Source organism: Triturus cristatus, chromosome 4_2 (genome assembly GCF_964204655.1).
Source record: "Triturus cristatus chromosome 4_2, aTriCri1.1, whole genome shotgun sequence".
Classification (NCBI taxonomy): Eukaryota; Metazoa; Chordata; class Amphibia; order Caudata; family Salamandridae; genus Triturus; species Triturus cristatus.
In genome coordinates this window covers 831400359-831421805 of record NC_140586.1, presented here as the reverse complement: position 1 = coordinate 831421805, position 21447 = coordinate 831400359, and the positions used below count along the sequence as shown (strand labels likewise).

At 44.5% G+C, this 21447-nt stretch overlaps 1 protein-coding gene across 2 annotated transcripts in view; it reads left to right on the top strand.

Moving 5' to 3' along the window:
- The window catches only part of KIF2C (kinesin family member 2C), a 1365901-nt gene that overhangs the window by 924006 nt on the left and 420448 nt on the right, over positions 1–21447 (top strand). For both annotated transcript variants that reach the window (XM_085602797.1, XM_085602796.1), the window contains one exon: positions 20472–20539. In XM_085602797.1, coding sequence (XP_085458923.1) covers positions 20472–20539 — 68 coding nt within the window. The remainder of the gene's footprint in view (positions 1–20471; positions 20540–21447) is intronic.

Here is a 21447-nt window from a genome sequence, read left to right as displayed (position 1 = left end):
GCAGTTGGGGGGTGGGGTGGGCGGGGGGGGGAGTTTATAGGTTAGGGTTGTAGTGTTTATGACGAGTTGGATTTGGGGAGAGAATCTGATAGGAATGAAAGCAGAGGCTCTCATGGGACATGGACCGGGCATCGCTATGAGAAGATCGTTGTGATAATTTGATTCACTGTCTAACTACGCCGCCCGGCCCCCGGGATGTGGGCTAAACGGCTGTGTGCATTGCTACAACGAGGGGTGTGATCTGAGATTGTACGCGGATGCCGGTTGCCCCGATGGATGTTTTGTTTTAAATGCTGCAATAAAAACATGTTTAATAAAAATAAAAAAAATTACTTCCTGGTTCCCAAAAAGAGCCGTGCTTGAAGTTCGTAGGAGGTTCTACAGTACCAATTTTGGTTCTACCCTTTGGCTTGTTATCTGGTTCTCGAGTCTTTACAAAGGTGATAGCAGTGGTGGCGGCCCATCTCAGGTGGCCTGTTATCCCCGTTTTCCCATACCTGTATGACTGGCATCAAATCCAGCTCACCGGACAGGTCTCCTCTGCAATGAACAGCAACACTGCTGATTGACCTTGGCTTTTCGATCAATGAGCCCAGATCTCACCAATGGCCCTCCCAACGACTGCAGTTCATAGGATTGATACTGAGCCCCAGTCTTCTCCGCACCTTTAATCTAACTCAGAATCTGACATCCAGCAGATAGTTCCATCCTTCCAGCGAGGTGTGAGAATCCCGGTCCCGATAATCCTGCTATTCCTAGGTTTGTCGGCTCCCCAAGTTCTCCCAGTCACGCATGTTGAATGCCCTGCAGTGGTGCTTCCACAGACAGTGACTCCAGTATGAGGGAGACTCGTCTGACTCCATAGAGATCTCCCCCAGTGCTGCAGCAGAAGTGGCTTGATTGGGTAACGAGGCAAACGTCACTTGCAGAATGACCTTCACTCCCCTTCCAGCTTGGACTACAGTAGTGACAGATGCCACCACCTTAGGGTGGAGATCAGTGGTTCGTCACATCAACCTGCTGGAACTGTGGGCGATTTGGCTGGCGCTCAAGGCCTTTCTCTTCTCTTCTCTTCTCTTCTCTTCTCTTCTCTTCTCTTCTCTTCTCTTCTCTTCTCTTCTCTTCTCTTCTCTTCTCTTCTCTTCTCTTCTCTTCTCTTCTCTTCTCTTCTCTTCTCTTCTCTTCTCTTCTCTTCTCTTCTCTTCTCTTCTCTTCTCTTCTCTTCTCTTCTCTTCTCTTCTCTTCTCTTCTCTTCTCTTCTCTTCTCTTCTCTTCTCTTCTCTTCTCTTCTCTTCTCTTCTCTTCTCTTCTCTTCTCTTCTCTTCTCTTCTCTTCTCTTCTCTTCTCTTCTCTTCTCTTCTCTATCGTGGGTCTTTCCTTCCAGATCTTTACAGACAAAACAACTGCGATATGGCACGTGAACAAGGAAGGGGCAGTAGGGGGGTCTCACCTCCACTCACCTAGTAGGGCCTCTGAATTTCCAAGTCGATAGTCTGAGCCGGCATCACCTTGCTGATCACAAGTTGTATATTCTGCAGAAGGTAATCCGGAGCATCACGCAGTAGGGTACTTCCAGGTGAACTTAGTTGCGTCCCCTGAAAATGCTTCGCACCAGCAGTTCTGTGCCATCCAGTATCTGTTGAAGGAAGTTTCGGGAGAGACATTTCAGTTGGTGCAACATTACGCTGCATTACGAGTTTCCCAATATTTATTTATTTTTATTTAACAGTTGACCAATTGAGAAAAATGCAAAATAGTGTTGATCATTTGACCTAGACCACAACATATGACTAGACAGTATGATTACGATAGCATGACTTGTCCCGGTTGTCAGTGAAAAGTTCCCCTCAAACCTATTTGAATCACAAGAAAGGTGCACATTTGACATCCACAAATTATTAACCAGTCACATGCCCTGGTAACCCTGCCGACCACCCCACACCTTTTTCCCCATTTGTAAGGGCTACCTCTACTGAGGTACACTGTGTGCTCCGCCTGTTGGCACCAATCTGGGTCTGCTTCCCAATCTTCTACATACAGTTGATTCCTTGAGTTCTTGGGAAGGTTCACCAAGACCGGTAGCAAACCATTCTCATTGCCCCGGATTGGCTGAGAAGGGTGTGGTATGCAAACCTTCTGCACTTCTCCACTTGTTCTCTGCTTAATCTTGCACTCAGGCCAGACCTCTCCTATTCGGGAGTATGGGTTCTCCACCCCAACCTCTGAGACTTCCAACCACATGCTTGGAGGTTGAGCCGGGACAACTAAGCTCCTTTAAGCTGCAACTGGAAGTGGTTGATGTAGTCTTATATGCGTGTTGTTCCACTAGGAACTCTGCTTTTTCTGGCAGATGGGGAACTTTATTCCATGGTGTGCAGACTTGAGGTCCATCAAGCTTGCAGTGGACCAAGGGTAGCAAGTAGCATTTTTGCTCTTATTTCTATTGGTGGCGGTTGATACAGTATCCCACTCTCTACAACGGTTAGAAAACATTGGGATAGACTGGTCACCCTTGGCTTGGATTAGGTCCTCCCTGCCCGACAGATGCCAGTCTGGATTCTGCCTTTTGCTTCTCACCCCAAACCTCTAATATTCTCTGTCCTTCAGGGCTCTGTCCTGTTCCCAATGCTATTTAGATGCTTTGGTGGCGGATTTTCGCAAAAGGAAAAAATGTGGCTGTTCTTCCCTTTAGTCTCGCTGCCTCTGGCTAGAATGCTCTTCCCTTCTTTCTGCGGGCTACAGAAGATGAAGGATCCTTCAAACGTTGTCTTAAAATTTGGTTGCTTGATCTAGCTTTTCAGTAATCCCTCTAGACTAAGAGGCCAATAAGCCTTAGTGCTGGGACACTCGTTTGAGTAGCCTCACACTCTATACAAACCTTTGATTGCTCTTCCCGGGGTTGTTATCCTGGCTGCCAGCTGCTCTTCCACAAAATCTGTATGTGCAAGGCGCTAGAACAGGTTTGTGGAGTGATATGATACCTGACAATTAGACCAGATGCAAATCATAATTGTCAGATGTGGTCAAGATATATGATCACTGGTCACAAGCGCCTCTTCTGCAGTTTTTCACCCAATGGAGCTATCATCATATGATGAATAACAAATTTGTTTCTTCTGAGAATTTGTTTCTTTTTCTAAATTTTATTCCCGTCTGGACAATTTGGTTGCTTGTGCTAAACTGTACCCAGGTCCTACGGTCTTTTGGGTTACCCCATTGTGTAATGGTCCTTACAAAGCAAGGCATAGCAAGGTGAATCTGTTAGTTTCCTTTTCTGTAGCAAAAAGTAATCTTATCAGTGAAAGGGACTACTCACCGCACAAGAAGTATGTTCTAACCAACACTGTACAAAGGAGTGCATCTTTGTGAAATCTTCTGACCCTCCACTTGGAACAGGCTCACAATCATCAGCCATTACTTATGTTCCCAGAATGCAGAAGCTGATTTTTCTGTGGGTTTGGCATTTGTCTCATTTCAGTAAGATGAACTATGCAATTAGTTATGACCAGTGATTGCTACTCTGAATCAAGTACATAAAGACATTGACGGTTCAATTCTAAAGAAGAAATAAGTTGCCAATAATTGCAGTTCTCCTGCATTGGTATCTCGTGGAGAGAAGAGTTCCTCCCTTCTCGAAGGCTCACTTCATTGATTTGTATCCCTTTATTTAAAAAAAACTTTTTTAACATGCTGGAAGGGAGGTTAAACTGGTGTAGTGTCATGTCAGGCATATACTTATTCCTTGCTTTGATATCATATGGACATAATGCCATAAAATTGCGTTCTTTAGATGTCTCGCAGCTTATGCCTGTCCATGCCATCTCACTATTTGAATTGGGGCTAGGGGAACAATAGGAAAGTCTCCTCATAATAGGTCTCCCTGCCCCTCTCACTGGTCATAATGGCTGAGCTAGAGTCCCCACATCTTATGCAACTTTCATGGGCATCCCACTCCATGTGTTACCTTTTCTGCCTCCATACAGTGATCCATATCTATGTATCATCGGGCAGTGATTTGTTGTAATGTATTTCCCATGATTGTGGTGTATATATTTTCCTGGTGACTAGCCCCAGTAGAAAGTGTCAGCCTTCACCGGATTATTTCAACATCATTTGTGATATTCTCACAATTCTGAATTGTAGTTTTAAAATGACTCTTATGGTCCTCACTCATACACCCTCAAAAATCATTAAATCTCCCTGTATTCCCTTATTGTGTTGAAAAAGGTTCCTTTTACAATTTCACATCGTAGGTTTTACTGTTTGCTGCCATGCTCATTTTTAAAAGTGTACTATTGTTGTAGTCCCTATGACAGAGCTTCTTCTCTATCATCCTGCATGTAGCTTAAATGGCAACCGCCCTGGGGTGCATCAAAGCTGCCTCTGTCTTCATCTTCCATGACTCCCACTTCTTCATCTAATTAGTATAATTAGTCCCTAAACTTTACCAGGAAATCAGGGTAATTTGAGGAGTTTGTGCACCAAAATAATTTAGCCTCCTAGGCATCTACTCTTGGACCCTCGTCTCCACCGTATCCACCATTCCTGGAGGTTTGCTGGGATGGTACGACTTGAAACTTAATCTGTAGCTGGTAGAATAACCTGATACCATCCACATTTCCCACAGTAGTGATCTATACCCAGTCAGTTTTTTAAATCCCAACTCGGTAGTCAGTCTGGTCACTTGCCCCTCCAAGCCAATGAAGCTGTTGCTTGTCCTCCACACATTAACGGTCGCTAGCACGTTTTCTCATGTAAGTCCCGTTCTATAACTAATAAAGAAATCACTCCCTGTTCACTGCTAGCCTATCGAGTTTTGCGGACTGTTCTTCTGTCAAGGCAAAGGTGCAATCTTTGATAGTGACAATTTTTGACGATCAATTATAATGACATTTAAAAGGGTGATACTGCCATTGTACATTGCGATATTCTGAGTGAACCACCATAAAACAGCCGGGTTTTTTAGCTCACCCTCTAAACATACGAAAAAGGTCTCTGGATTTTAGCATGGTGCATTTTGCAGCATATACAGTAACTTTGGTAGAGTAATGAATATAAAGAGTTGCTCTTTCAACCAGCTGACTGGAACGTGCTCCAGTGCTTTGTATCCTGTGAAAGTTAGTATTTTTTCCACATTTCATTTGATGAACGTTTCCCCTATCCAGGACTCTTCCACACACTTGTAATAACACCTCTGCACCCACATGGGGCTGAAGTGAACTTAATGCCCCTAGCATCCCATTTGTGTATTTGAAAGAGGGTACACTTGCTTAAATTAAACTTGTACCCAGAGACTTCCAACAGTCTGGGTTTAGAGTACAGGCCATGTGCAGGATAACACTCCTCTAGGTCTACTTCTGTGCCATACACAAAACCCCTCACCTACTGGTGCAGTAACCCAGCATGCAATAAGATTCCAGGGAGAACACAGAGCAGCTGGTAGAGTGGAAAGGCTTGCCTAGTCTCTCATTCCTGGTTAATCACAAGTAACAGCACTCCATATAGCTCTTACAGCAGTGATGGGTTCATACCGAGTAACTAAATCCCATTTCAAAGTCAAACCTTTCCTGCGTCGGAAATTAGAAACCCTACTCAATAGAATCAAGTGCCTTCTCGGTATTAAGACGATTGCCAAAGCTGCCTCTGTCCTTGTCAGCTAGTTGTAGAACTGCACAGGCTCTGCCTTGTTGAACAGTATGCTAGGAACCTTGACTGAGCTGGTAGAATAAAAACAGACAACTTAAAGTAGCTTGTTGACTAAAACCTTAAGTAGTACTTTAAATTGTACATTGAGGTGAGATGAAGTTGGGTGAGGAACACTCCTCAGGCAGCCTGCCTTCTGTCTAGCTGTAATGGTGGCCTACTTCTGGTGAATTCTGAATAGTGTACCCTCTTAGATTTGTTAAACATAATTGGAATGGATTCCTGCACCACCGAGGCCGGACATTTGAGCAGTGTGTCAAGGAGCCCATTTGACTCAAATGCTGCAGCCCTGCAGTGTGGCCCTCATCTCCTCGGACAGTGTGGGGATCATCAACTAATTCAAAAACACAATCTCCTTTTAAGTCTTCCTCCTCACCCAGGGACTCAGTGTCACGCAGAATGTCGGGCCTTTGGACGGGCAGTCAGGCCCTTGGACAGGTGGTCGCACACTGGTTTTGCAATAGTCTGCAAAGATTTGCTGTGTTGTTCTGTATTAACTTCCATCCAGATAGTATTAATTACCCTATCAACTGTTTTTGTTTTCATCCCTCTTGCTCCACCAAGCCAAACACCAATATAACTTACCTCTGACCTCTTGTGACTTCATCTCTACCAAAGATAATGCCTTATTGCAGTCCAACTTTTTTGTATTCAGCTGGTGTGTGGGGCAGAATTCTCAGCTCATTCATATCCAGGAAAGTTTTTTAAACTCCCCATTGTATTTTGAGGTTTCCTTCCTGCTTGGTAATTTTGCTCGTGCTAACCGCCTGGTTCATTATGAGTGTTTCATATGCTTCTCAAAGTACTCTCTGCAAATGGACTATGCCTGTATTCTCTATAGTCTGGCCGTTGTCCCTAAGAATCATCGTCAGAATAGAATTTTTGGAAATGCCCATTGACAAAAATTCACCATAGCAATTGGTGACCGCTCTAGTATGAAGATGACAAAGTAGTAAAGCCTGGAGAATGTTCAGTATCCCCAGAGAAAAATAATTGCCTCTTGTTCTCATGCCTAGTTTCCATGGTGAGGGGTAAGGGGTTTTCCTACGCCCCCTCAAATGCTAATATATCAACCCCTACATTCATTGCATTATGTAAGTCATTCCCCAATATGTTCTTTGAGGTCATTGTCTGAAGCAGTATTGTGCTCTGTTTACTAAGTGTCCTCTTGTAACACAGTCGTCTATGCAAACATGTTGTAATCTTGTGGCTTCCATCTCTTCTCAACTCCTGAATAGCACTAGTTTGGTTCAAAACGTGCTCTACTAACTGGTAAGGAAGGGTCTTCCGACCACCATGCCTACACCCGGTAATCCTGTTGTAAATTCATTGTTCTAAAAGCGTGTATTTCGCCCTACGCACAGAACAACTTTTCTGTCTGGAGTTTATACTTAAAACAGCTACAAATTAATAGCAATGGGGTTGATACAACAGCTATGAAAGAATCTTTCTTCACATGCAGGCTTGCGTGGATTTGAATGTTTTACTTTGACTCTGATGCCAAGGTTAAAGTTTTGAGTTCACTGTTAAATTAAGAGCCCATTCAAACTTGCAGTACATTGTGGTATTGACCCCTTGATAGATTTCACAACAACAAAGTGGTCCTTACATGACCATTTTAGAACACTAGGCCGTGTACAACTGGTAACCACCTGTGGCAAAACAAACCATTCTGCTAGTGGACGTGTTATACATGTGGATTTTAAATGTGTCTTAAACATTTTTACCATCTCCATGCGTTCTGTGTGCATAGTAACAGTGGTCTATATTACATACTTAGCACATCCATAAATCACATTTTAGACTCACCCCTTCCTCCTGTGTTGTGTAGGGAGAAGTTGACCTTCTCCTGTACTCGGGTTACAAGATCAATTTGTACCGGTTTGCCTTTCTTAGTGTATGTTGAGGTGCATTCTATCTGCATCACTGCTCATACAGTTCTATTATTGGTGGTTTCCTTTGAGAAGATAGTGGGTTCATGAACCGTGCATTGTTTTATATCTTGCAAAGGTTACCACAATATGCCAATTTTAGTAGTATTGCTTTTTTTGTGGCTAACTTCCCTAACTTGTTCATGATGTTTGGTTATATTGTAGCTATGAATATAGTTGTGTGAGTACATAGTATATAGGTATGTGTGTTCATGGCATGTGTAGCTGTAGATACAAATGCTCTGCATACTCCTCCCATCAAGTGTTGGGCTAGGACATGTGCAACTTGTTTTTCTTTGAAGAATTCTTTTGAGTAACAAGGTATAGGGACTCCTGTGACTGGGAATGCGCTTCAGCTCCATTGGATTGTCTTCATTCCGCTGTGTTACTGAGTGAGCGCCGGTTCAACGCCTTGTGGTGTTTAACGTATTCAGTGTATAATCTCCCATTGGTGTGAAATACTTTCTTTGTTCAGATTTCTCCTAATCTCACTGCCTGTGGAGCGTCAATGACTGTTTCTCTTGGGGCCATGCCCCTCATGGGCCCTCCGCCTAGCTTTTGCTAGTTCTCGTCGGCGATGACCTGACAGTGATGGAAAGGACTCCCTTATAATACTACCCTCTGTCACTCCAAATCTCCTTGGACCAACAAACTTCAGGTCTGCAACCATAGTCTCCCGAATACTAGGTGCCCTGTCCGTACAAAGTAGACATTTATTTATCAATGAGATCCAAGACTTGAATGATAGAAAATGCAACACATGAACCGCAGCAGCCATAGGTGCCGCAGGGATCGAAGACTGCGACTGTGAGGTCCGCCTCCCAATCTGAGTGCACACAGACACCGAGCTGTGGCTGAGCACCCCTTCTCAACAGGTCTCTGGTTTACTAGTGCCGAAAATGGCTCACAAACCCAGTCTTTCCTCTGTACCTAAAACACTCTTTGGCTCTAAATGGCAACCGGCTCCGAAATTGAATTGGATCACTCGCTCGTTGTGATAGGCCTCCCTTGGACGAGATGGAGGAACTTCTCCAGAACCTCCAAGACCAATACAGACACCTGGGACATTAATTAGTCTTGAGGGCAGAATAATATCTAACACCACTATCCTCTGCACCCTTGACCCAGCTAATACTGTGCCAAAACGGTTTTAATTCCAATGTCCTCATTCAGCGCCATGCTTGGCACCTCTAGCCAGAGGTCAGCATCTGTTGAAAATGCTGTTAATTAGTGAACATCTCTTCAGGGCGCAGGTGGATCAGATAAGAAAAAACACACTCACAAGACTGTGGATGCCCTCCAAACACCCACCCCCTGAGGCTCCTTTCACTTGCCCCAGTTTTGGAGGGTTGGGGGGTTTAAACTACCTCGCCGATCACACTACAGCTGTTGGGAAGGATAACAGGGGTTTCTCCTCCAGTGGGAAAGAATCGCCTCTTGCCAGTGATTCCACTCCATACAGCAGGGATACTGTCTAGAACTCACTGCGTCCCCACCAAACATCCCACACCACAAGCATACCCTCTCCACAACAAATCGGCACCTCCTTCAAGAGGAGGTGCAGTTGCCCTTCAATGGAACTATAGAACCTGTGCCGCTATACCACTGCGGCAAAGGAGTGTATTGTCTATACTTCCTCATATTCAACAAAGATGGGAGACTCAGACCTATACTCTACCTCGGGCCTCTCAATGAGTATGTCCTGTTGGCTCACTTCCATATGGTCATCATACAAGATGTCATCCCGCTGCCGCAAGAAGGTGACTTTGACAGTTCTCAATCTGAAGGATGCTTACTTCCACATAACACCCTTCTCACTGCTGCTTCCTGTGGTTCGTGGTAAGCGGTCAGCGTTGTAAGTTCAAGGTGCTGCTCTTCGAGTTCACTGCAGGCCAGAGGGTATTTACAAAATATCTTAATGTTAAAGCGACTCACCTCAGGAGAAGAGGCATCCACTTGTTCCCTTAACTGGAGAACTGGCTGATCAAAAGTGAGGCCAAGCAACTTTCTTTCCCATAGTCAGACCGCCTGCTCAATTGAGGTTTCACAGTCGAGCTCTACCTATAATCCCCCCCAGGTTCAGCCCTTCCTAGGTGCAGTTCCCAAAAGTCACTGGGGAGGCTTACCGCAATCCAGTATGGGTCCACGTTTTCAAACTACTACTTCCACTTTTTCAGCCAGATCCTCATGAACGATCAGAACATTAATGCACCTTTTTGCCGGATGGCCTCTTGTATTGCCGTAGTCCCCCATGCAGTATTACACATGCGTCTTCTACAGGAGTGCCTGGCTGCACTATGGTCACAAGCAGAGGGCCAGTAGGTCAGTTTAGGATTGATTTGAGGCAGCACACATCGCTTTCTACAGTGGTGGTACATCAACAAACTGTTGCAGGGCTGGCCCTTTCTATACCCAGTTCTGCAGGAGACCATCACTACAGACTATTCCCTTACTTTGGGGTGCATTTGCAGCATACCACCTTCCAAAGCATGTGGACATCCCACCACTGGCGACTTCACTTGTTACTTGAAACTGCTGACTTTCCTTTGGCACTCAAGGCCGCCTTCCATTGTGCCGCCACATGGTTGTACTTACAAAGACAGACAACATGACAGACCTGTAATACCTGCAAAAACAGGGAGGCACACACTCTCTGCAGCAGTTGAAGAAAATCTGGCATTGAGCACTCTACCATAGGATACATCTGTTAGAGTACCTGCCAGGAGTGGACAATGACTTTGCAGACCTGTTCAGCAGGGTGCTGCAACCAGTTCTCAAGTGTGAACTCCACCCCCAAGACCTACACCAGTATTCTGTTGCTGGGGGTTTCACACCACCAAAATTAGCAAAGCTTCACCTCCAGGTTCACACACTCACATTCCATGAGCATTGCACTATAGATGAACTGGTCAGGGATACTTGCCTGCACCTTTCTGCCTCTCCGACTCCTTCTGTATGTTTCAAAAGCTTCAGCAAACATTTCTCACCCTCATGGCTCCTAAGTGGGCCAGAGAACCCTGGTTCAAGACTCTTCTAGATCTTTAGTAGTCCCTCATGGCAAACTGCTCAACTGGCTAGATCTTCTTGCGCAGAACCAAAGTGGCATCAGGCAGCTCAATTTTGCGATCTAGCTTCCGAGATCTTAGAGTTAAGTTACTTTTATCTCCCTGCAGAATACATGTCTATTCTCAAAGAAGCATGTAAACCTGGCACATGCGTGGGAAAAGTTTGCCCAATATAGCCTTCCTAAATACACCGATCCACTCAAATCAGCAGTACAAGATCGTTTGCTACCTCCTTCACAGCCAAAGATCAGGTTTGTCTCATCTATATGCCCTCACTTTGCTTGGCTGCAGTTGCAGCTTACTTGCAAAACAGAACACGGTTCCCTCTTCAGGGTACCAGTCATCCAAGCTTCCACGGTGGGGCTCACAAGTTATTTCACCCAAGTTCCTACTGCACCAGTCTGGAACCTCAATATCATAACTCTGCTCATGCCCCCCCCCCCCCCTTTAAGCTCCTAGTCTCTTCCCCACTACTATTGCCATCATTGAAGGTTGCTGTTGTGGTTGAGATCACTTTAATTTGTGTTGGTGAATTTCAAGCAGTTACTTTGCTGAAACCATTCTTCCAGATTCATGACAGACCAACCTAAAGTTTCTCCCAAAGATGGTATCCCTATTCCACCTCTAACTATTGAGCTACCGCTTTTCTTTCCACGGCCACAATCCATGGCAGAGAGAGCCCTCCATATGCTGGATGTCAAACATGCCCTCCTATATTACCAAGGCCCTTGATAAAACCCAGCAACTCTGTTGCGGTCATCAAAACCTACAATGGCGCGCTCTGTCCAAATGGGGCGTAACTTAATTTCTTGGCAATTGTATTAAAACTTGCTACACTAAGGCCAAAATAAATTTTGCTGCCCCACCCACCAACTCCTGACTTGCAAGAAGGAGTCCTCTATGGCTTCCTTGACATCTCAATAGCTGACATATGTGAAGCCTCTACTTGGTCCATTCCACACACATTCACTAAACACTACTGTGTGGACGTCTTAGCACGACAACTAGCACAGGTGGGCCATGCTGTGCTACAAACCTATTCAGACCTCGGCAACATTCTCCGGCTAGCCACCACTTATGGGAGCACTGATTTTCAGTCCATGCACAGCATGTGTTTCTACAGCTACACATGCCACTATTCGAATGTTACTTACCCTATAGGCATTGTTTGTGGCATGAAGTGCTGTAGATTCACATGCGCCTACCCTACCTCCCTGAAGCTTCTGGTTGTTGCAGACTTTCGTTTCTCTTTTGCAGTCATCTATTCTTTCAATTCTTATGCTCCCTCTTTAGACTCACCTTCCATGCCGAAAACAATTGTAACCATGAAGCAGATCCCCATGCGCATTACCAGTCCTAATGAGTCACTATACCTCGTTACTCAAGACGTCAGAGATGCACACATCTGAGCCCAACAATAAATGACAGGAGTATGCAGAACATGTGAATCTACGACACTTCAAGTCACGTACAGATGCTTACAGGGTAAGTAGTGTGTATATATGTGTGTGTGTGTGTGTGTGTGTGTGTGTGTTTAAACTTCAAAGAACTTTATTCGGTTACTATGAAAAAGATAACCATGAAAGCACAATTCATAGATCATACAAAACAATCCGCAGATGTAAGCACAATGATACACAAGGGCTAAAAACATATAAAAGTCATATCACAATTGATGTACGGGATGTAAAAACATTTTTAAGATGAGCAATAACAGAGGCAATAGTGAATACATTATCAGGAAATTGCAACAGCAAAAATGCGGGGCGACATAGTCTCAGTCCAAATCTTTTTAACACAGGAACAATCCATCTTTTTCTAGGTATAGAATAACATTTGCAAAAGAGCAATATGTGAATAGACGACTGAGCTGACCCGTCGTCGCATGGGCAGTTTGTGTTCTCGACCAGTCATTTACCTCAGGAAAACTTAAGGGTCTGTGTAATATTTTCAGTCTAAACCGCGTTGGCAGAAATCTGTCATAGTCTCTTGTAATTAATAGGATGTATGGTTATGTAGTTACAGAGGTTAGAGTAAGATGGTGTGCTATGACCGTAGTCTTGCCCATTTCGGTCATGATTCTGGTTTCACTCAGGAATGGCATGCATCTATTTTTGAGATCCTTCCTGGGTACCTCACACATTGTGGAGGGGTCATTGTAATATTCTGCATGGCCGAATTGAAATGTTTTAACATATTCAAGCCATCTTATATGTTTGACCCCATCAGTTCCCAATGCATCCTTCAAAATGTGGTGGTTAAAAGCAGACTCATCAGTAGTCCAAACCCTATGCCACAAATGAACAGGCTGTATCTTAATCACATCCTCCAGGTATGGCAGGCCCAGTTCTGTATGACAGATAAATGTTGATTTTCTGCTATCTGGAGTGAGTTGACATTAGCATGTCCCCAGATACCTGCTCCATAAGTGGCAATCGCTACACGTTTTGCACTGTATATGCGTAACAATTCACATGGGGAACGTCTGCCTAGTTTTCTGCTAAAGTTTGTGCCATCATTGATTTACTGAATAACAGCCTTCTGGCTTTGATTGCCCTACTCCAAGACCCTGATTGATCGAAAAATATCCCTAGATAGGAAAAAGTGTTAGTATTCTCTAATGCCGCCTTGTTAATAAAAATTTTATTTTTATTTTCATTTGACCCAATCCCGCAGTTCATTGAGAACGTTTTCGAGCAATTAATTGTGAGACCCAGATTAGTCCTAAAATTTGTGAAGGAAGTTACTACCCTTTGGAGACCGAGGGGCGTGCGGGCCATCAGGACCGCATTGTCTGCGTAAAGGAGTGCAGGGATAGGGCGGGTTGCTGCTAGTGGTAAGTCCTGCACTACTTGACCAAGGTGGATTCTAGGTCATTTATATACAGCGTGAATAGGAATGGGGCAAGGAACACAGCCTTGCCTTAATCCTCTTGACACTCTGCACCAAGAATTTCAATATCTTGCCTGTCCAAAACGGACCCTTGCCCTTGCCCCTGAAGAAAGCTGTCTTAGGAAGGAAATTATAGAATTGTCTACCCCCAGCCCCTCTAAAATTGCCCACAGCTTTTTGTGGACGACAGTCAAATGTTGACGTTAAGTAAACAAGAGTTAAAAACAGCCTTTCCCTTTTCGCTTTAGTGTATTTGTCTAGTAGGATATGTAGGTTTAGGCCCTAGTCAATTGTGCCCAGGCCCTTGCGAAAGCCATATTGTAACTTACTTAAAATAGAATGTTCCTCCGCCCACGTCTGTAGTCTATCTAGAATCACACGCCCTATTATCTTAACTGTGGAATCCAGTAATGAAATTGGGCGGTAACAAGCTGGATTCACCCTATCGCCCTTTTAAAAAATGGGGACAATTGTAGATTCATACCAAGACGATGAAAACCCCCTAGAACAGCATGCATTAAAAAGTTGCGTTAAAAGTGGTCCCCACAGTGCCATGTTAGTTTTAAACAGGTCACCCGGAATGCCATCCGGTCCTGGGGCCTTACCACCCAGGCTAGCAGTTATGGCCACATTAACCTTGCGCAGAGTAAAATCCAATGTAAATTTCGGGAAAGTAGGGGGAGACTCAGTCAACCTCAGTTTCCAAAGTTCCCTGGTCAACTAATTTTTGATTTGTGTAAAGCCATGAGTAATGTGATACCCACTCTGATTCTAATATGGTAATCTCTATAGTAGCTTTATCTTTTTCAACACAAAATGGCGCATTGACCGCCTTAAAAAATGCAGCAGTCTCTCGATCGATCGATGCCTCATGTAGGGCATTCCAGGTCTCCTCTTTTAACTTTTTCTTCCCTGCGTTTAATGTCCACTTAGAATTTCTTCTGGCTTCCCTAATAAGGTCCTGATCCTTCTCTCTGGCCTTTAATGCGGGTTTAAGTTTAGTGTAGGCCTCAGTGCATTTGGAGTCAAACCACCCTTCACTATGATTATCATATAATGAGAAGAATTTATATCGAGGCAAGCATAGAACATATTTTTAAATCTTGTCATTAATTTAGTGACAAATTCCTCTGGATCCAGTTGTGCCCATTTTAATGCATACCCGTTTAGCCGACTCAAAATAATATTCTTCAGGAACTGCGTAGATTTACCTTTCGTGTTAAAATCTTGTTTGTACACCATGACGTCGATACTTAATGGACAATGATCACTTAAGGCGATATCGTAGGTAGTAAAATTCTTAACACAGGAAATATCTGCTAGATATCAGAAAAAATCTATCGTTTAGAAAGTGCCTAGTCCATTAAAAGTCAGATTAAATGGGACCGCAGGTGAACATAAGTTGTTAGCAAACCCCATATCACATGAAAACATGTCATTCAAAAGATCTCCATATGATGTGTGCAAAAAATGTGGAAAACTGGTATCTTTTTCATAAGTAATTCCAAAAACCCCCTTATCACCATTTTGACATAGTGAACAGTTGAAATCCCCGCCCCATATAACAAAAACATCTTTAGTTGGATAAGTTTGCAAATTATTCACTTCTCTATTTAAATTTCTAAGAATTCCCTCCAGCATTTCCGAGGGGGCGTTGTTGTGAGAAGTTGGCCTGATGTATGATGTCACTAGTTCTAGTGTACACCTTATATCAGTCCAAATACCCTTATGGTGATTGGTTGTAAAGTCAACCTTATAGACCAGCTATCCTAGTGGTAGCATGGACAAGAGCAGTCTTAGGCTAAACTCTGAATGGCATGTGAAGCCAGCTGTGATACCATATATAATCCCTTGAATACCAAATGAAAGGACACCACAACAGATATATATATAAAATAAAGTGTATTTATTCTAGTCAAACCCTCAGCACTCTTTATGAGATTCAAGGTAAGTACAACACAGTCTTATTTATGCATACATTAAGTCACACAGGTAAGTAATATAGTTAGGCCCTAGGGGCCACGCAAACCATATACTAAGTAAGTGGTATAAGGACCACTGTCACGGAAATAGGATAGGCCTAGGGAATCGCTGGGGCTACACTATACTACCAAAGGTTAGGAAGTGGGAGGCCCACGGGATTCAGGTGCAGAGTGGAAACACTCACGCGTAATGCGTAAAAGTCAATAGCAATAGTACAGTTTAGAAATAGATAGATTTAGGACACTTCCGGAGTAGCTAGGAAGTCGAGACTGGAAAACTAGACACTAGGGTAGTCACTATCCTGATGAGCACCGGAGTACCCAAGTTACCTAGCCCACAGGCTGCGGGTGCATAGGGGTGAAGTTGCGTCGGGTTTCGTCGTCGACTCCTATGGATGCCTGAAGAAAGATGCTGACAGGCAGTCAATGAAGAGTGTCCGGTGGATCCCAAGGCTGGGATCAAGAAGAGAGGAGACCTGCAAGCAGAAGGGACAGAGTCAAGGTCACTAGCCAGTGACCACGTGGAACCAGGAAGGAACCAGGCGATGTCGTGAAGATTGCAGGCGAAGAGGTGAAGCTTGTCGCTGCAGCCACGAGGACCAGGGAACGTCGAGGACGACCAGGAGGCGAGCTGTCCCACGAAGGCTCTTGCTGTCGGCGGCGTCGAAGTTGGACTAGGACTCACCAAGCCTTGGCAAGCGGAACCCACGAAGAATGGAGGACTTGCTTCTGGTGCAGACCAGGAAGGTCTGGGGTGCTTCTCGTTTTCAAAGAAGCAGGAGCCAGTCTGGAGGAGCCAAACCAGCGGTGAAGATTTCAGGGTGCGTCGTCACAAAGGCCACTAGCCAGCGGGCAAGCAACCGGACAGACGCGGCAAGCAGGAAAATGCTGAAGGGCCCCACGCAGGACTCGTGGAGTGTGGGGGGCTGATCTTCGGTGCAGATGGTGCTTGGGGTTGGGGCTTCTCAATCCCCGGTGCACAACTTCGAGGGTGCCTCAGAAGCTGCGCTTGAAGATACTAGCCACTTTTCCCAGGTAGCCGGTCCCACGTCTCTCGTCGCCTCCACGTATCTCAGCTCTGCTGTGGATGTGGATCAGGGTCGGAGAAATCTGGAAGTCAAGGCTCTGGTCGGGCTCTGCAGTCGGTCCCTCGTAGAACTTTAGCAAAGCAAAGGGTAGTCTCTTGATGGTGCCTGTTTGCACAGGGTAGCCACTCCTTGGCCACAAGGGAGATTCTTCAGTTTTCTTCTTTCGTCGAATGTCGAAGGTCCAGAGTTTCTGTTCAAGTTGCAGGTTCAGGATAATCTAAAGTCTTGAGGCCCAACTCCCACTCTTATACTAATCTGGGGGGCTGGGATACCTGCTAGGTCACGCCTTATGGGTGGGACCTGGGAGGGGGTGGTTACACCCACTTCCCTTTGTCCAGTTTCGCGCCAGAGCTGGGGCTGGAGTGCCCCAGCGCAGGTTTGAACTGGACTATGCAAGGAACACCTTGTGTGCCCCAGGCATGTCTCATTCCTTTCAGCCCACCCTGCCCCAATACACTAAAGGTTGTCTGGGGAGGTGCTAGCACCTCCCCAAGCAGGAAACCTATTGTCCAGGCCTCCCTGGCTGGGATCACTCCCAGCAGCAGGAGGTCAGACTTGTGTCGTGGCAGCAGCATCCATTTTGTGATGCTGAGGCTTTGGTCAGAGGCTAACAGTAAAGTATGATTTTATCATGTCTTTCCCTCTAGAAGGGGGGAATAATATTCTCATGTCCAGAAATGGCATGGGGGTATTATTCCCTAGTGTTAGACACCTTACACGACATGTTTCGATAAAGCCAAACCATAGTTACCATAACCGTCTAAGATTATAAGGTACTTGAGTATATGGTAGGCTATATCATAGAACAGCTATAAGGACATGGTTCCGAAAGCTGCAGACAGGCTCAGCTCATGCTAGAGCACCATCTCACATGTTACCAAGCACTCTGCCTCCAGGATTGTTAAGGCCTGCCATAGGAGTGGCTGATAGGTACATATGTGTCTATATGTAAGTTAGGTATAGGAATACTACACCTAAGCAAGGGGTGATTACACGACCTTGCCCCAGCTGAGTGATCAGCCAGTTGTGTCAAAATGGAAGGCCAGACCAGGGGTGGCATAATACATGCTGCAGCCCCTGGTAGGCCTAGGGTACGCCTATGCCCTGGGTACCTAGGGTACACTGTACAGGGGCCAATAAGGTGATCCTATCCAAATGGGTTATGCACCTAAAGTACATAGTATCAATTTAGAGAGAGAACAGCAGGGCTGTGGGACTGATTAGCAGGCCCACAGCCACATCTAAGTCGAAAACCAGTAAAGCAAAAGCAAAAAGTGGGGGTGAACATAGAAAGCGGACCCTACTCTCCTACAGTTGTTATAAAAATTCAATATCATCACACATGATTCCTGATCTATGTGTATACTAATGATTTGATAGTATCGATTGCTAACAACTAGTTCAACTTTCCTCGTTTTTAGATGGTTGGAAATATAGGTTCAAAGACCACCTTTCGCTCTACCATGGATCGATCTTACTGCAGGGGTGTGGAATGTTTTATATCCACTCATATGGATTGGCTCCTCTGTCCATGTTTCTCGCAAACTAAATATCTCATAATTACATTCATAATCATTCCATACTTTGTTGGTCACTTTTGATTTTAAACCAGCCACACTCCAAAACATAATCTGGCATTTAACTTTCCTGGCTTTACAACCATTCCCTCCCTCGCCCCGCCTGCGAAGGTATATATCCAGTTTGGGATATGGAGGTGTGTCAAGACATCCTCCGTATCTAAGGTTGTAGTGTTAAGTGGCTCTGTGGTTTCTTACTTGGTCTGGTGGTATGATTATTGCAACACTGGATCTGGTTATTGGTGGTCCCATATTACAAGAAACATCCAACGCACTGGGTTTTACAGCTTGAGTGGGGTCCTCTGATCTCTGTCAATCAACCGCTTCGAGATTGTTAAGTCTATCGAAGCGGTTTCGAGTGGGAATATTGAACTCTCCTATAAAGTGGAGTATGATTTTCCCAGTTAGTCCTGGCATTATTGCTATACATAGGTTGATAAAAGTAGCCTAAAGGAACTAGACTAATGCATGGCCCGCCCATGGGATTGTCTCCAATTATGCTCAGTATCAATCTTACTAAGTTGGGGGTTTTGAATGACAGCACTACAGTGTCCCCTGGGAGTTTTTTAGGCCCTCCGCCTAACCATCCCACTCTCCTTGCGATCTTAAACTCATCAAATAAGTTCTCAGTTAGACACTTCCTGGAACCAAGCCACTGTAAGGACTTATTCCTTAAAATCTCCCAGGGTTCTATTGTCCCATCTGCTAGTGTGGGAACGTTGACTAACACTACTACATAGGGCGTAGCAGCTGGCGGTAAGTCCAAATGAGTGGTATGTCGTATCCTCTGATTCACATGCGCACGATTAAGATTTGTTGATGTTGGAATAGAAGTGGGCATGGTCATAGCTGGTGAAGTAGTGGGTGGTTGAACCTCAGTATTAGCAAGAGTAGTTTGTTGAGTTATATTAGGTGGCACATGTCTTGATGCGTTATGGGTAACTGTAACAGAGCTGGTGGTGTTTGGCTTTATACTATTAATTTGATGGTTGTGATTGCTCATTTGGGCAGGTAAACGCATGCCCTCAGGCACTGGGGGCTGAAGTTTGTCCAAGCATTTAGCTAAAGTTGCCTCCATGGTGCCTATTCTAGTTGTCAAACTACTTAGGCTCTCTCTAATTAGCGAATCCAGAGCATCCAGTTTTACTTTTAACTTTCCAACCTCACTCTGTGTACACATATTAGAGCAAATGAATGATTTTTCCCAATTTTCTGTTTTGACTGGTGTGGACTTTACCCTTTTAGGGGCCCTTTTGCGGATTTTAGGGGAGGACCTCTCAATTGGAGGGCCTGGATCCTCGCAAGTGGTGGGGCAGTTATCAGGATTCCTCGTGCACTTATTTGGTGATTGTTGTTGCACATCGTACTCCTGCTCACTACCTGACAAATGGTCTAAAATGTTCACCACGCAGCCATTTATGCCCGATATACTTCTCTGAACCACCGGTTGACTAGAACTAGCTTCCACTAGATCTAAAGCATCCTCGTCCACTCCGGGTTTTACGGCCTCTTCCACTGTTGTGATCTGCCGTTCTATGGCACTACAGCTCCAGTTAAGTAGGGACTGACGGGTATGTTCCCCTGATTTAGCTAACTTTTTGGTTTGAATTCTTGCCATTTTTGTCTTCCCCATACTGTCTAGATCACAATAGAATCACATATACCAAGAATAAGATATAGCGCCAAAACTTTGGCAAAAACGAAGGATAAAAATAACTGCTATCAACACTTCTCAGAGTGCTTTATGCCCCACGTGAGTTTCCTTACAAATAAGTAACGTCAAATCATAGTCCACCTCAAAACAAAGTCAATGGCAAGTGTCTACAAAATCCTTTTCAGATTTGTTCTTCATCAAGATTATCACCGTGTCACAGTACCTTAATTTGTGGATGAAAGAGCCGTGGCCCAGCCCTGCCTCTGTCTGTCTCACACGGGCCAAGACGGACCCGTCTTGGCCGGGTCGACAACCGTGCGCGTCCCGGGACTGCCACAAGGACTTTCAAGCCCCTCCAGGGGCTGGGGCTAGGGCTAAAGTGCAGGGTGCAGTTTGTTCAAGGGGCCAGCAGCATAGGTCCGGTTCTCCTCACCCGGTCTCTTTAAACTTGTCAAGCATGACCGAGAAACCTTTGTGGTGGAAATAGTTGGGCTTAATGATAAGTTTTCATTGTGAATGGATTAAGGCTTTGGTTTATAGATCTGACTTATCTGTTCTAAATTGAATATTTTTTTTCAGATTGCAATGATTTCCCCAGGACTAAACTCTTGCGAGTACACCTTGAATACTCTACGATACGCAGATAGGTATGACAAATAACACTGTATATAAAGTCTTATATTTTTGTTCAGTTTGTTTCTTTTCAGATTGTCACAAAAGTGTTTAAAAAAGGTGTTCTCAGATTCACACACACACATTGAGATATTATTTTTTTTTATACAAAACAATCTTTCTTGTGGGATTCAAACATTCCATTAATTCAGTCCAAACAAATCACCAAATTTGGCCTTGAGTTAGTGTTCAGATGCAAAGGAGTTGATATTCGATCTTTCAGTACAAGACTGACTTGTCCGTTTTAATTGATTCTGTTGCACAAAATGTTTTCAAAACTCATTACAAGGACTTCAAACACATGAAATATTTCTATATTGTGTGGTTATTGCATCATTTTCTTCAAATAAGGATTTCATCCAATTGGACGCCTGGTCGGTCTATCCTAAACATGTCTGCATCTTTCCTCACTGCTCCAAGCTCATGCCCCTTGTTTAATTAACCTAAACTTCTTCAAAGATAAATGAATTCCGAACTTTCTATTCGAGATACGGGCACCATGTAAGTTGAACTTTCCATACAGCTTCTGAAACATCGCTCTACTAAAGAAATATACAAAATGTCTAGTTCTCTGGGGCCACAGCTTGCCGGTCTGGCAGACCTTGCGCCTGTTCCAGCGTCGGAGTACAGCAAGCATTATATCTCTTCAATTAACACTTGGTTGGGCACTCTGGAGCATGCACAACTAATGTCACATACTTGCAGCAAAATAGGCCAGCGTGCCTTGCTGTTAATTTAAAAGAAGAAAAAAATCAGTTCTGAGAATGAATTTAATTGCACAGGTAAGAGGATGCAAGGCCATAGCACCAAAGGGTCCAACTTAGCGTTCTGATGATATCAAGAAGGGGTAAGTTCTCAGACTGTGTTTGCAAGAGCCATAGGA